This window comes from Euprymna scolopes, chromosome 16 (assembly GCF_053919585.1).
Source record: "Euprymna scolopes isolate OS-2025 chromosome 16, ASM5391958v1, whole genome shotgun sequence".
Classification (NCBI taxonomy): Eukaryota; Metazoa; Mollusca; class Cephalopoda; order Sepiida; family Sepiolidae; genus Euprymna; species Euprymna scolopes.
This window is the reverse complement of record NC_136497.1, coordinates 42,255,119-42,268,630: the sequence shown is the minus strand read 5'-3', so window position 1 is coordinate 42,268,630 and position 13,512 is coordinate 42,255,119. Positions and strand designations below refer to the sequence as shown.

Below are 13,512 nucleotides of genomic sequence, written 5' to 3'. Positions count from 1 at the left end.
TAACAAAACTGTCTAAGGAACACTTGTTGCAAAATCCTTAACGTTGGAATAATTTGAATTGCTTTTTCTTAAACATGTTAATAAATGGTGTTATTTTATCACAGTACAAATCTCGAGTTCTTTATCGAATGTTGTTATTTTTCCGAAGTTGTTCACGCCTTTTAAGTTCATATGGATGTGGATGTAACTTGGTGGAGTCCTTCTGTAAGTCGAAGATCTCATTAAATTTATCTTTTAAAAAGTCCCAATGATACTCTACCACTTTCGACTTATAGATATTCCTGCACCTGTAACCATGATCTCTAATATTGACGAATTCTGACTTCAAATTGGTGAATGCTGACTCAGAAGCTACAGTCCTATGCCTGGTTACTCCGCCGTAAGTCCTATAGGATGAATGAATTTTAATTAGTGACACTTTTAAATATTTAGTCACTCTGACTAAAATACAAAATATTGGGAATATTTTCCGATATTATCTATAAATATAGGATACATTTGGATTTGTTTTCTCCAAATATAACCTTCATTAAATGATGACATTGTTACAATCTTTTTCTTTAAATGAAAGAGTTATTATTTGGATTTTCTCCAAATATAATTTCAAATAATGACTTTTCATCACTATTACATCTTTGATCATGTTTTAAAGACACAACATTAATTTTGACCACAGCACACAGACTTAGGGTCATGCGTGCACCCATATGATATGATATCTCCCGGCATGCACTGGCTTAGAGAAGAATAAGGGACTTTACTACTAAGAGTGGCCACTTGACTGGTTCCCTATTAAAGTCATTGCCCAACTCCAGTCAGGTTTGGGAAAATTTAGTTGTCTATTAAATTTTGCCCGGATCTCCAATTAAAACGGCTAAAAGCAAAGCATGCATGTTGCATGAACAGCAACAGGTGTTACACCGTTTGGAGTAACGCCCCTTGGAGGTGACCGGTGTAAGAAGAGTATTAAATAAAGATGGTTGCCAAGTAAACACAACGACTAGTTTTATGTTATATTTTATCCGTGGGCATCCTCACACATGAAACATGGTGGCAGTGGTGGGATGTACAATAAAGAGAAGAAAAAGCAAAATGGTGGAAAGGTAGCAGAAAAAGAAAAAAAAAACAGATAAGTAACGTTTAATTTTTCGGTGTGAAAATTACGATGCCACGAGGTGGTGAGGAAAAAAAAAAAATGTTGGAAGGAGATATGAGTGCAATAAACAGACCGGTAGCTGGCATAAGACCACCACCACCCCTTTGTATGGAGAAAAAATTGGACAGAGAATTGGAAGCTATTTAAGCTGAAATGGTATAATTATGCTATTATTACGTATCTGACAGCCCAGTCGATACAATATCAAACTGCACTTTTGCTTCATACATTAGGGGATGATGCTTTGAAAGTGTACTACGGGTTTCACTTTTCAACGCCCGAAGATGAAAGAACGCCTATGGAAATTATTCAGGCATTTGATAAATATGCTATAGGGGAAACAAATGAAACTTACGAGCGTTATGTTTTTCACACGAGAAAGCAAGGAGAAACGGAGACTGTGGAATCTTTTATTACGGCACTTCGGACGTTAGTAAAAACGTGTAATTTTTGTGACAATTGCGTTTCCTCAGTACTCAGAGATCAAGTAGTGCTGGGAATACGTAACCCTCAGACACAAGCTGAGTTACTTAAAATAAGACAGCTGGATTTACAAAGATGCATAGACATTTGTAAGCTGTCTGAAAATGCTACGTTACAAGCCAGTATCCGAAGGCCTGAGAGAGTGAACCGAGTGGAGTTCAGACACAAGAAAAAGCCAGGGGGAAAAACTGTGAGAGAATGCAGAGCGTGTACACTGCAACATGGACCGAAGAAGGAAGTATGTCCTGCATTTGGCAAGACATGCTACAACTGTAATGGAAAAAATCATTTTTCTGCAAAATGCAGACTAGCAAGGAAAAAGAAGGTGCAGACTGTCAAAACGCAACAATACGAGGATCAAGATGACAGTAGTAGTTCTTCAGACTATGGGCAGGTAGACAGTGTAACAATAAAAGAAAAAGTTAACGCTGTGAATCATGAGGTGATAAAAGCGGAAATGATGGTGAAAGGAAAGCCAATTATTTTTCAGCTTGACAGTGGAGCATCAGTAAACATACTGAATGAGAAACATGTAATGGGGAAAACACTGGAGCCTTCAAATAAGCACTGGTCATGCGGAATGGAACAGATGTGAAGCCATTGGGAGAATGTTGAGTCAAAAGGATAAACCCCAAAACTGGACAAAAATATGCAGTTAAGTTTGTCATTGTAAAAGAGCATTTCCATCCCTTACTGGGAGCAAATGCAATTCAGAAGATGGCACTCATCACAATCAACCAGGACCAGTTCAAAATGATAGCCAAAATTTCCCAAGTGGATGAATCCAGCAGCCAGAACTCTGACAGCATTATAAATGAGTTCAGAGATGTATTTAAGGAGGAATTGGGTCAGTTACCTGGAGCGGTAAATTTGGAGGTGGATACAGCAGTAACACCAAATGTAGCTGCAGCACGAAGAGTGCCAGTCGCACTGAAAGACAAATTAAAAGTTGAATTGGAGAAATTGGTTAAAAAGAAAGTTATTGAACCAGTAAGTGAGCCAACTCCATGGGTAAGTGCATTGGCATTGGTGATGAAGAAAAATGGAAATCTAAGGATTTGCATAGACCCAAGACCACTAAATAAGGCTTTGAAAAGGGAACATTTCTAACTACCTACATTGGATGATTTGCTGCCAGAACTGGCTGACAGCAAAGTATTTTCCACCCTGGATTTACGAGATGGATTTTGGCATTTGAAATTGGATGAAGTCAGTAGTCGTTTGACTACATTTACCATGATATTTGGTCGGTTTCGGTGGAAGGTTTTACCATTTGGGATTACTCCAGCTCCAGAGATATTTCAAAAGGCCCTTTTTAACAATGTATGGGATTTAGAGGGTGTGATCAACAAAGCAGATGATCTTCTGGTGATTGGGAAAGGTAAAACAATGGAGGAAGCAACAGCTGATCATGACAAAAAACTGAGAAAACTGTTTCAGAGATGCCGTGATCGTGGGATTCGATTGAATGCTGGAAAATTGAACCTACGACAAACATCTATATCTTTCCTAGGTCACACGATAACCAGTGATGGGTTACTTCCTGACCCTGGGAAGGTAAAAGCTATAAAAGAGATGCCATGCCCAACAGATGTTAAAGGCGTGCAAAGATTGGCTGGATTTGTGAACTACTTGGCAAAGTTTCTGCCACATATTTCCGACGTGATGGCCCCAATTTGGAATTTAATGAAGGCAGATGTGCCATGGACGTGGTCCCAAATTCATGAAAGAGCTTTTGAAAAAATTAAAAGGTTAGTGAGTGAGGCACCAGTATTGAGATACTATGAACCCAAGAAACCTTTGGTCATTCAATGTGATGCAAGTGAGAAGGGTATGGGGGCTGCACTACTGCAGGAAGGTCAACCTCTAGCCTATATCAGCCGTGCGCTGACTGACACAGAAACCCGATATGTGCAAATTGAAAAAGAACTGCTAGCAGTAGTCTATGCTACCGAACGATTTCATCAATATACGTTTGGTCGACAGATAACGGTACTGACCGATCATAGATCATTAGAAGCTATCATGAAAAAAGAGTTGGGAAAATGCCCCAAATGACTGCAAAACATGCTGATGCGATTACAGGCTTACGATGCTACCATTCTGTACCATCCAGGTAGGAAGATGTTCCTTGCAGACACGCTATCAAGAGCATATATCCACGGAGTGAACAGCGAAGATATGGACAATGAAGATGATGTCAAGGAAGCTGAATACATTCCTGTAACAGAGAGGAGGCTGCTTGAACTGCGCTCAGCCACAAAAGAAGACCGAAGCATGTAGCAGTTGTAGCAAGTAATTGTGGAGGGATGGCCAGACGAAAAAATACATCTTGACCCAGAGGTGAGACCGTTTTTTGGTATACGAAATGAAATGACTGTACAAGATGGGTTAATTTTCAGGGGTAATCGTGTAGTGGTTCCAATTACTCAGTGGGCTATACTGAAGGAGAAGCTGCATTCTACACACCTAGGAATAGAAGGATGTTGCAGAAGGGCAAGAGAATGTTTGTATTGGCCAAACATGAACAGTGAGATAAGAGACTATGTTTCAAAATGACCCACATGCAGAAAATACGAAGTAGCCAATCCAGCCGAACCATTAATGGCTCATGAAGTTCCTGACAGACCCTGGGCGAAAGTGGGAGTGGACCTGTTTAAGTTTACAGATAGAGACTATCTTTGTACTGTGGATTACATGAGCAACTGCTGGGAAATTGATCATCTTCAAAATACAGAAGCTAAGACAGTAGTAACCAAACTGAAACATCATTTTGCACGATATAGAATACCAGATCAGGTGGTAACTGATAATGGGCCTCAGTTTAGCAGCCAGGAATTTTCTACCTTTGCTAAAAAGTGGTGTTTTATACATACACCTGTCAGTCCATACAATAGTAAGGCGAATGGGAAAGTGGAATCTGCAGTAAAAATGGCAAAGAACCTTTTCCGGAAAGCGATGGAGGATAAGGCTGATCCATACCTAGCAATGTTGGATCATAGGAATACACTATCTAAGGGTCTCTTATCACCAGCTCAGAAGCTGATGTCAAGGAGAACAAAAACGCTTCTCCCAACTAGAGAGGAGTTACTCAGACCAGAATTGGCCAAAAACCTCAAAAAGTATATCAAACGAGACAGCAGGAGACAAAAACAGTTTTTTAACCACAAAGTGAAACCACTTCAACCGTTACATCCTGGAGATGTAGTACAGATGAAACCCCACATAAAGGGTCAGATAGAGTGGAAGAAGGCAATTGTATGGTAGAGACTGGATGAGCAGTCATACAATGTAAAAGTGAATCGGGAGTTATATCGACGGAATAGGGTCGACTTGAAAAAACTGCAGAAGCACCCCCACTTACATCGTTGATTCACCAGCCATGCGGAGTGCAGAGCGAAATAGTAAGGAATGAAGGTAACGGCATAGAAGAGAGAGATGACACAGGCCAACCTGGGTATAAAGGTGAATTGGGAGAGGGAGTTAACCCAACATCACCCTCAATGATATCAAGCCCCAAACAAACAAAAGCAAGCCTACGGACAACACGGTCGGGAAGAGTAGTGAGAGATCCTGTCAGATTCAGGGACTACGCGAAATAAAGTAGGGAAGGGCAGAATAATCCCTGTTAGGCAGGAGGGTAGGCTGCCCAATGAATGCCTAGGTCACCTTTTTATATATATTTTATTTTAATTCCGTTCAGACGTTTTTTTTTGTTGTTTGTTTTCTCCTTTCTTTGAGAAAATGGAAGATGTTGCATGAACAGCAACAGGTGTTACACCGTTTGGAGTAACGCCCCTTGGAGGTGACCGGTGTAAGAAGAGTATTAAATAAAGATGGTTGCCGAGTAAACACAACGACTGGTTTTATGTTATATTTTTATCATGAAACAATGCACAAATACGAGGCAAAAATTCAACATGTAATAATAATAGGCAGGAGGTGGGAATATAGTTTTTATATTTTTTGTGGGGTTTTATTTCTTTTTTTTTATAAACAACAAAATCAATAACCAATAAATGAAAGCAGCAAAGAAAAAAGTTCAATGATGATGGAGGAAAAAGACAGTCGTTGTCAGTCCCAGAGAAAGTGGGGGGATTAGTTCTGAAATGGAATCAACAGTTTGTTGAGTGGTACATTTCCATCGATCAAATACGGTTGATTCAAATGCCAGGTTGCAAACAATCTAAATGTCCTTTTGGTGGGGATAGATGAAGAGAAATTCACAAACCTGCTTTTCATGCGAGTTCAATTTGGTGATCCTTCAGTGAACCGCGCGCGAGGGGGGGGGGAAATGTCCTTTTTCATTTTTATGTTATTTACACTTCACAGTGAGATGCAACCACGTAACATTTTTAAAGTTTCATTCTCTCCAATGCTTTTGACTTTTAAGAACCCAGCAAGATACATTCATCATTTCCAACAGCCAACTCAAACTCGCCTTTTCTCTCCCTCCTTTTCGGCTGCCCCTGATGCTTACTTACGTGCTGTGCCTACCCCATACCATGGCGTCTAAAAATAGCCTGTCCCCAACAATGTCACAGTTGTCTGATTTCTTTCCATTCTGCCATGGACTTACGTTCACTGCTCGACTTACGTCCACCCTTACATCTTATTTTTCTTCCCCTGGTGTTTTCTGGACCCAGGACCGTGACAGTCACAAATTTTTTTATAATTTTTTAATCTTTCCAAGAAAAATGAATACAATAAATTAAGTATTATTTAATTAATTGGAATTCTTATTAAGATGAATAATTTGTATTATTTATTCATTTATTTATTGTGGACTATTATTCTCATCTTGTAGATGAGGATAATAGTCCGCAATAAATAAATGGATAAATAAATTAAGTGTCTGAAATTTTTTTCAAAATTAAACTGTCAACATTTTTCTTTAATTCTCGGATTTTTTTCCAAGAAATCACGTATATTTGAATTTCTTCTCAACATTCTTATATTGAGTTATCATAAAATGAGGATAATTAAATAATTTGCATAACATAAAAAAAAACAGGGTTCATGTGAAATTTTCGCCCCCCCCTACAAATTTTTTCTTTTTCGTCTTTTTTGCAATTAATTTTTTGGCTTAATCCTTGAAAAAGTGTTTTTAATAAATAATAATACCATAATAATAATGGCGATGGAGGCTAAAAGTCGTAAATAAATAAAATAAAAAATAATGACGTGAGGACAGGCCGAACATTTCCCAAAGTAAAAAAATCACCACCACAACATGATGATGATGATGATGATGACGATGACGACGACGACGGAGGGGCTGGAGGACCTAACGTCAAAACGACGCTATCGTAAATAAGTTTTTTTTTTTTTTTTTTTTACAAGGGTGTCACCACTTATCAAGGCCCAGAGACCACTCGAGGATAAGGGTTAATAGGTATACATTAGTCATTGTGATTTTAGCATAGTAAACAGTGGGAATTTTGCAACTTGGATTACTTAGGGGGACGATTCAATTAGAACTTGTTCACTTTGGACATTTTCTTCTTTTTTTTTTTTTTTTCATAGGTATCAACTTTAAGAAGTTTAAGAAATGGGGAATCAATTAACTAAAACGTTGTATGTGAAATTGAACCCCCATCAAAATCTTTAAATATTGATTTTTTTTAATATATTTTTATTTATAATCTGGTAGCTTAGTATCTAATCGATAACACTGGTCAACAAAAAGAAATTTTTTAAAAGGTGTCTGATATTTTTTAACTGATTTACTATATTTTTGCCATGCTAAATCTAGAAATAACATCCATTTTGCTCTCGGAGGTCAATTTTTTTTGTAAATTTGAATTTAAAATTATGCGACTTGTATTTTTCAAAACAATGTTTTCAAGATTTACTAATGATGTTTCAATGGCAAAATGTAAGTTCTTATGATAAAAGTGCTGTATTCTAACAAAGAATCATGTACACTTCATGTACAGTACATGTAACTAAAAATGAAAACTTAATGTTTGCATTATTACGGTCTTTTCGTTTTTTTGATTGTCGCAAATGTTTTGGTGCTTGCACATCTCTGTTTAAATTCCAACAGTAGTCCGCCATCATCACCATGTCCCACCTTCCCTGGTAGCGTGATTCCATTTCTCTCAAGTCCTGGTGAAAGCGCTCTTCATGCTCATCGCTTAAAGAGCCAAAATTTTCGGGAAAGCGGTCCATGTGCGAGTACAGGTAGTGCATTTTTATGCTCATATTTCAGCCAAGGTTCCTAAAGGCCACTAACATGTTTGCTACTAGATCTTTATAGTTCTCTGCTTTTGTGTTGCCTAGGAAATTCATCACGACCTGAACAAAGCAATTCCACGCTTGTTGCGCAACAGGATTAATGGTCTCCTCAAATGCGGGAGAGTTTTTGATCAGCTGCCTAATTTGAGGACCATCAAAAATACCAGCTTTTAATTTTTCAGTTGACAAATTGGGGAAGGTTTTACACAGAAACTGAAAACAGCGTCCATCTTTATCCAGGGCTTTTGTGAATTGCTTCATCAAACCAAGCTTTATGTGCAGTGGAGGAAATAAAATACGTCCCCCGTCAACTAGAGGCTTGTTTATCAGATTTTTTGCTCTATAAATTGCAAGCTCTTCATGTACTGGCCATTCTTTTTTCACATAATGTTGAGTACGATCCCTACTATCCCAGAGGCATAAAACGCATGGGTATTTGGTAAATCCAGACTGTTGACCAAGCAAGAAGTTGACCATTTTTAAGTCAACGCAAATCAGCCATTATGTTGGTCATAAGAAATTTTTTCTAGGACGTACTTAATTGCTTCATGCTGTTCTTTTAATGTTGTTGGATATGCCAATGGCACAGATGCACATTGATTTCCATTGTGTAACAACACACATTTCAAAGACCTTTTGCTGCTGTCGATAAAAAGTCGCCAGTCCTCTGATTTGTATTCAGGTACACCGAGATGTTTCAGTAGCTCTACTATGTCATTGCAATAGACTAATTCTTTTTCTTGAGCAAAATATCTTAAAAATTCCTGGTGCCTGGTACGGAAGAAACTTACCTTAACTTTACCATTTAGCATGTTCTTGTCCTTTAAACGAGATGCAAGAAGTTCAGCAGAGTCTTTTGGCAAATTTAAATCGCGAACAAGATCGTTTAGTTCGTTTTGGGAAAACAATTTTGGCTGCTCATCATTGTCATCGGGAAAGGATGCATCATGATGATCATCGGTAGTGGTAATGCTTTGAGTTTCATCCTGGCTACTGCTGCTTTCTTCAATACTTGTATCTTCAAATACAGGTACGGGAATTTCTTCACTATGAGGAGTAGGGCGCATAGCTGACGGCAGATTGGGATACTCCAGTGTTGTGTGATTTTTTCTGTTAATCCCCATGACATTGATAGCACAAAAGTAGCAATCGGTTGCATGAGTTGAAGGCTCTCGCCAAATCATGGGGATGCCAAAGTTCATGGACTTTCGCGTGCCTTTGCTCCATTGACGGAGATGCTCTGTGCATCTTTTGCAAACCATGTGAGGTGCCCAACTTTTGTCTTGATCGCCAAAATATGCATAGTAAACGCGCTTGATAAAGGTGGTGACAGTATTGCGATTTGGTGCAAGTGTGTATTCACCACAAATATAGCAAAAAACATCTGGCTTATTTACACACATTCTTCGAGTCGCCAATTGTATACCTGAAAAAAATTAAAAGTTAAATTTGTGTACGTTGTCTCCATGAAATTTAAAGTCTGTATCAAAAAAATTCGGCACAATTATATCTATGTCCTGCGAACAGTTTTAATCACACAGCAATGAAATAATTTGACTCTGAAACACACAGAACCAATACGTAAGACTTACCTTCTCGTCTGCTTTCATATGTTGGTGTGTTTTAATGACAAGTTTTACCATTGAATTCTTGTATGGGCCAAATAAAGTCTTATCTTATCTTTAAATATCACATAATAATCGCAAAACTTAGACTCCCTAATTAAAATTTAATCAAAAATTGTTTATTCAAATGCTTTCTTCTTTGTATTGCTAGTGCTAAAAAATTTAAATTTGTTCAGGTAATAGAACTTTAAACGGTAAATGGTTAATACTTCTGTTGTACCTTTCTCGGGTATTTAAAAGTTAAAAAATAGAAAATTAATGATAGCTTAAAATGTCGACCTGACCCAGCAAAAAGAGTGTTATTTTTGGATTCAGCACATCAAAATTGTTCAAAATCAGCTTAAAAAACTCAGACACCAAATTTGCTGTTGACCAGTGTAATAATTCACAGAAATAGTTGAGAAAGGGGGAAAAATGTTAGGAGGGCGCGGAAAGTTCACGTAAACCGAAAACTGTATTCACGGAGATAAGAAAATAAGTCTTGGGTTTGTATTACTGTACACATAGATTCGAAAAAGTTGTCAAAAAACAAATATATAACAAATAAATGTTATCAAAGGCAAGATAAGTTACTTTCCTACCAAACTGGATATAATTTTCATGTTTTTATTCAATGTAACATGTTTATTCAGCTCGAAAAACATGCAGTGTTTACCGATGTATTGGAAAATTCAAAATGGTGGCCGACTCTCTCTTAAACACGGTAAGTTCGGGAAAAGGTGTTATAAATAATAAACTAGACAAAATACTGTTAGAAATTCGCTCAATATATATTACCGTGACATAGGTTGACATATATTCGGTGTTTTTTTAATAGTATTTTGTCTAGTTTATTATTTATAACACCTTTTCTCGAACTTACCGTGTTTAAGAGAGAGTCGGCCGCCATTTTGAATTGTCCAATACATCGGTAAACACTGCATGTTTTTCGAGCTGAATAAATATGTTACATTGAATAAAAACACAAAAAATATATCCAGTTTGGTAGAAAAGTAACTTATCTTGCCTTTGATAACATTTATTTGTTATATATTTGTTTTTTGACAACTTTTTCGAATCTATGTGTACAGTAATACAAACCCGAAACGACTGTATCCACGAAGACTGCCTAAATTATTCGTAATTGTCGCCTGCGCGTTTGTTGACATCACGTGACTCAAATAAACCAATGAAATGATGACATGAAAGCAATCATTCTATCATGAACAAAAAGATCGTCTGGTCATTATTGAAAAGCAAAATTCAATAACATTTTGAAACCGCTAAAAAAAAATTTTGCAAAATTTATTTTATCCTGAACTTTTTATTTTAAATGATATAAGACCATTAAAAAAAAATAAATTCTGAAAATAAGAATGAAAATCGGAAACTAAAACTAAATTTCCATTAAAAACCAATGAACTTAATATTTATACCAATTTCATCTAACAACAATGCTGAATACTCAATTCTCATGGCGCAATCAGTAAATATTTTACAATATTTTTTACAGTATATACTTTTGCGATTTAACGACTGCCATCATTTTGGGGAGAAATGTAATATGATAGGCTGTAGTTACCCCCACCCGAGTGTATTCTATTTATTATTTAAATATAACTTGCAGATTTTTTCAAAGATTATTTTCATTAATAATTCATTTTCTATTTTACATTTTTCGTAATTTCGGCATGATAATTAAGTAAACAACACCACTGGTTTAAACTGAAATTCAATATTTCGATTTTCGTCCTAATTCTGAAGAAGCGTCTAAAATACATTCAAATTCTTTGGACGACATGGCAAATCTCCTTATATCAATATTTCTCATCGATATTTTCACGGAAAAAGTTATCTTTTGCAAACGAGTTTGAAATGAATGTACCTATTTACTATGCCTCCCCACGGGACAGAGTTAGACACCAGGGTCGTTCTCGAAACAAACGTGAATATCTTTTTTTTTTTTTTTTTTTTTTTTAAATTGTACACGAATCCGTGCGAGTTACCTACCTTGGATCTGAAAACGTCCACCTCCCAATAGTCAGAGAAAAAAGAAATTAAATATCCAATTCTTTTATATAACAGTTACGTTAAAAATAACTGTTTTTTCTCTTCGCCATATTTTTTGAAAAAACAAAACGAAACAAAACAAAACACATGAAAAACAAACAAACAAAAGTTTAAATTCAAGCCAAATCTCTTTAAATTCGATAGTTTAAAGGCACGTAAATGGAAAAACACTTTTGCTATATTTGTCATCTAAGCTTCAGCCTCTGTCCCATCGACATAATGTAGCACCCCTCTGCCTGTTCTACAAGTAAATCAATGGTGAATGCTCTAACAAACTGCAGACACTTGTGTCCCCTCGACGTAATTACTCCCGACAAACCCGACAAGCAGCAAAATCCCGCCCCTTCACAGTTGAGATCCCTAGATGTAAGAGTACCTTCTACTCCAGTAGTTTCTTCCCACTGGACTTTGGAATTCCCTTCCGAGCTTCCCCAACTGTACTGATATGCAGAAGTTCAAGTGTAACGTGGACCGACATCTTGCTGCCCAACTCCCCACATAGTACCCCTGTAGCTTATGTTCCCTGATAGTAGCCCCCTACAGCAAAGTGGCAATGTGCCTTGTTTGGGGTGAAATTGCAATAATAATAATAAAAAAAATGTTATGGTAAGGTTTTTCTTAAAAAATTAGTCTTAAACCTTAAAACACACACACACACACACACACACAAAAGAATGAGATTCTTTAATAAAAAAGGATGAAACTTTTAAAGCTACGGCTTAAATTTATTTATTTATTTTTTTACTGTAACAAAGTTTATAATATCAATAACAGCAGCATGCATTTTCAGTTTTTGTAATGTTAAAAACTAGATGTTGTTGTTAATGATATTATAAGCTTTGTTACAGTTAAGAAAGTCACCGCAGCGGCGCAGCTTTAAGTTTCATCCTTGTTTTATTAAAGAGTTTCATTCTTCGTATTTTTTTAGGTTAAAGACTAATTAAAAAAAACAAAAAAACACCGTACTATAACATTTACTTTTTAATTTAAAAAAAAAAAGTTGCCACAGCTTCTGTTTAAATGTTTTCATCTGATGAAAATATCGTTGGTCCGTTCGTTTTAGCGTTGTAAATTATGATATAAAAACAGAAACGATTCTCTTAATAATTGCGTAAAGACTACATTTTGTATTATTAATGTTATCAACTTTTTTACATTAAAAAAATTCGTTAATATTTTAATTTAATAAAAATATTGTCGAAGCGATCGTCCTAAATTATGAGATGAAAAAATAAACGAATCTCTTAGTAAACGAGAGTTGTCTCCCTTTGCACAGCGCCAAACATGCTTACTGATAAAGACGCTTCGTTCAAAACGGCACTTGTGTGAAAAGAGTTAAAAATTCAAGGGAAGTAACTCCGTTTTACTAAGTGAAAGATGAATAAATTGGTAGACAGTTGGAGACGCTCAAAACGTACACAACTTATTAAACTTATTAAACGTTCTACACATTAAATTGTTAGATTTTATCAGACGACAGTTTTGATGAAGAAGAAATGAATACTTATTACAATCTTGGTAAATCAAACAATTCTATTAAAATTAATCAATCAACTGAAACAATATAAACGATCTAAAAGAAAAAAAAATTGGATAAACTAGTTTGTACTGAAAAAAAAAATTATTTAATCTTTACTTATGCTCTCTAAAAGTAAATTACTTCCCTTTAGCTTTATTTTTTAAGCAGCTACGATATGCATAGAGACTAATCCTTGTGATGTTCTTAGTGAAATAAGGATTTTTCAAGCTTACTCTGGCTTCAACTTATTCATTACAATTTATTTCACTCAATATAGATGGAGAACGACTGGATTTGGACCCCACTAAACTGTATGCTGCCGACATGTGGTAACACTGGAAGAAATTATTCATTATCTTTCTTGAGACAGTCAATGGTTCTAACTCTTGGACGAGTTAAAGCTCAATTTACTGATCAACACTGTTTCTCCAGCTATTTTT

At 36.2% G+C, this 13,512-nt stretch overlaps 1 protein-coding gene across 1 annotated transcript; it reads right to left on the bottom strand.

Annotated features, from left to right (window-relative positions):
- Window positions 1-5,619: 5,619 nt before the first annotated feature.
- Window positions 5,620-10,071, bottom strand: LOC145295926 (uncharacterized). Its single transcript, XM_080141749.1, has 2 exons — window positions 9,472-10,071; window positions 5,620-9,305 (listed from the first exon to the last, which is right to left on the bottom strand). Exon 2 carries the CDS (start codon window positions 9,280-9,282, stop codon window positions 8,374-8,376), a length of 909 nt encoding a protein of 302 aa, XP_079997875.1. The 5' UTR covers window positions 9,283-9,305; window positions 9,472-10,071; the 3' UTR covers window positions 5,620-8,373.
- Window positions 10,072-13,512: the final 3,441 nt, after the last annotated feature.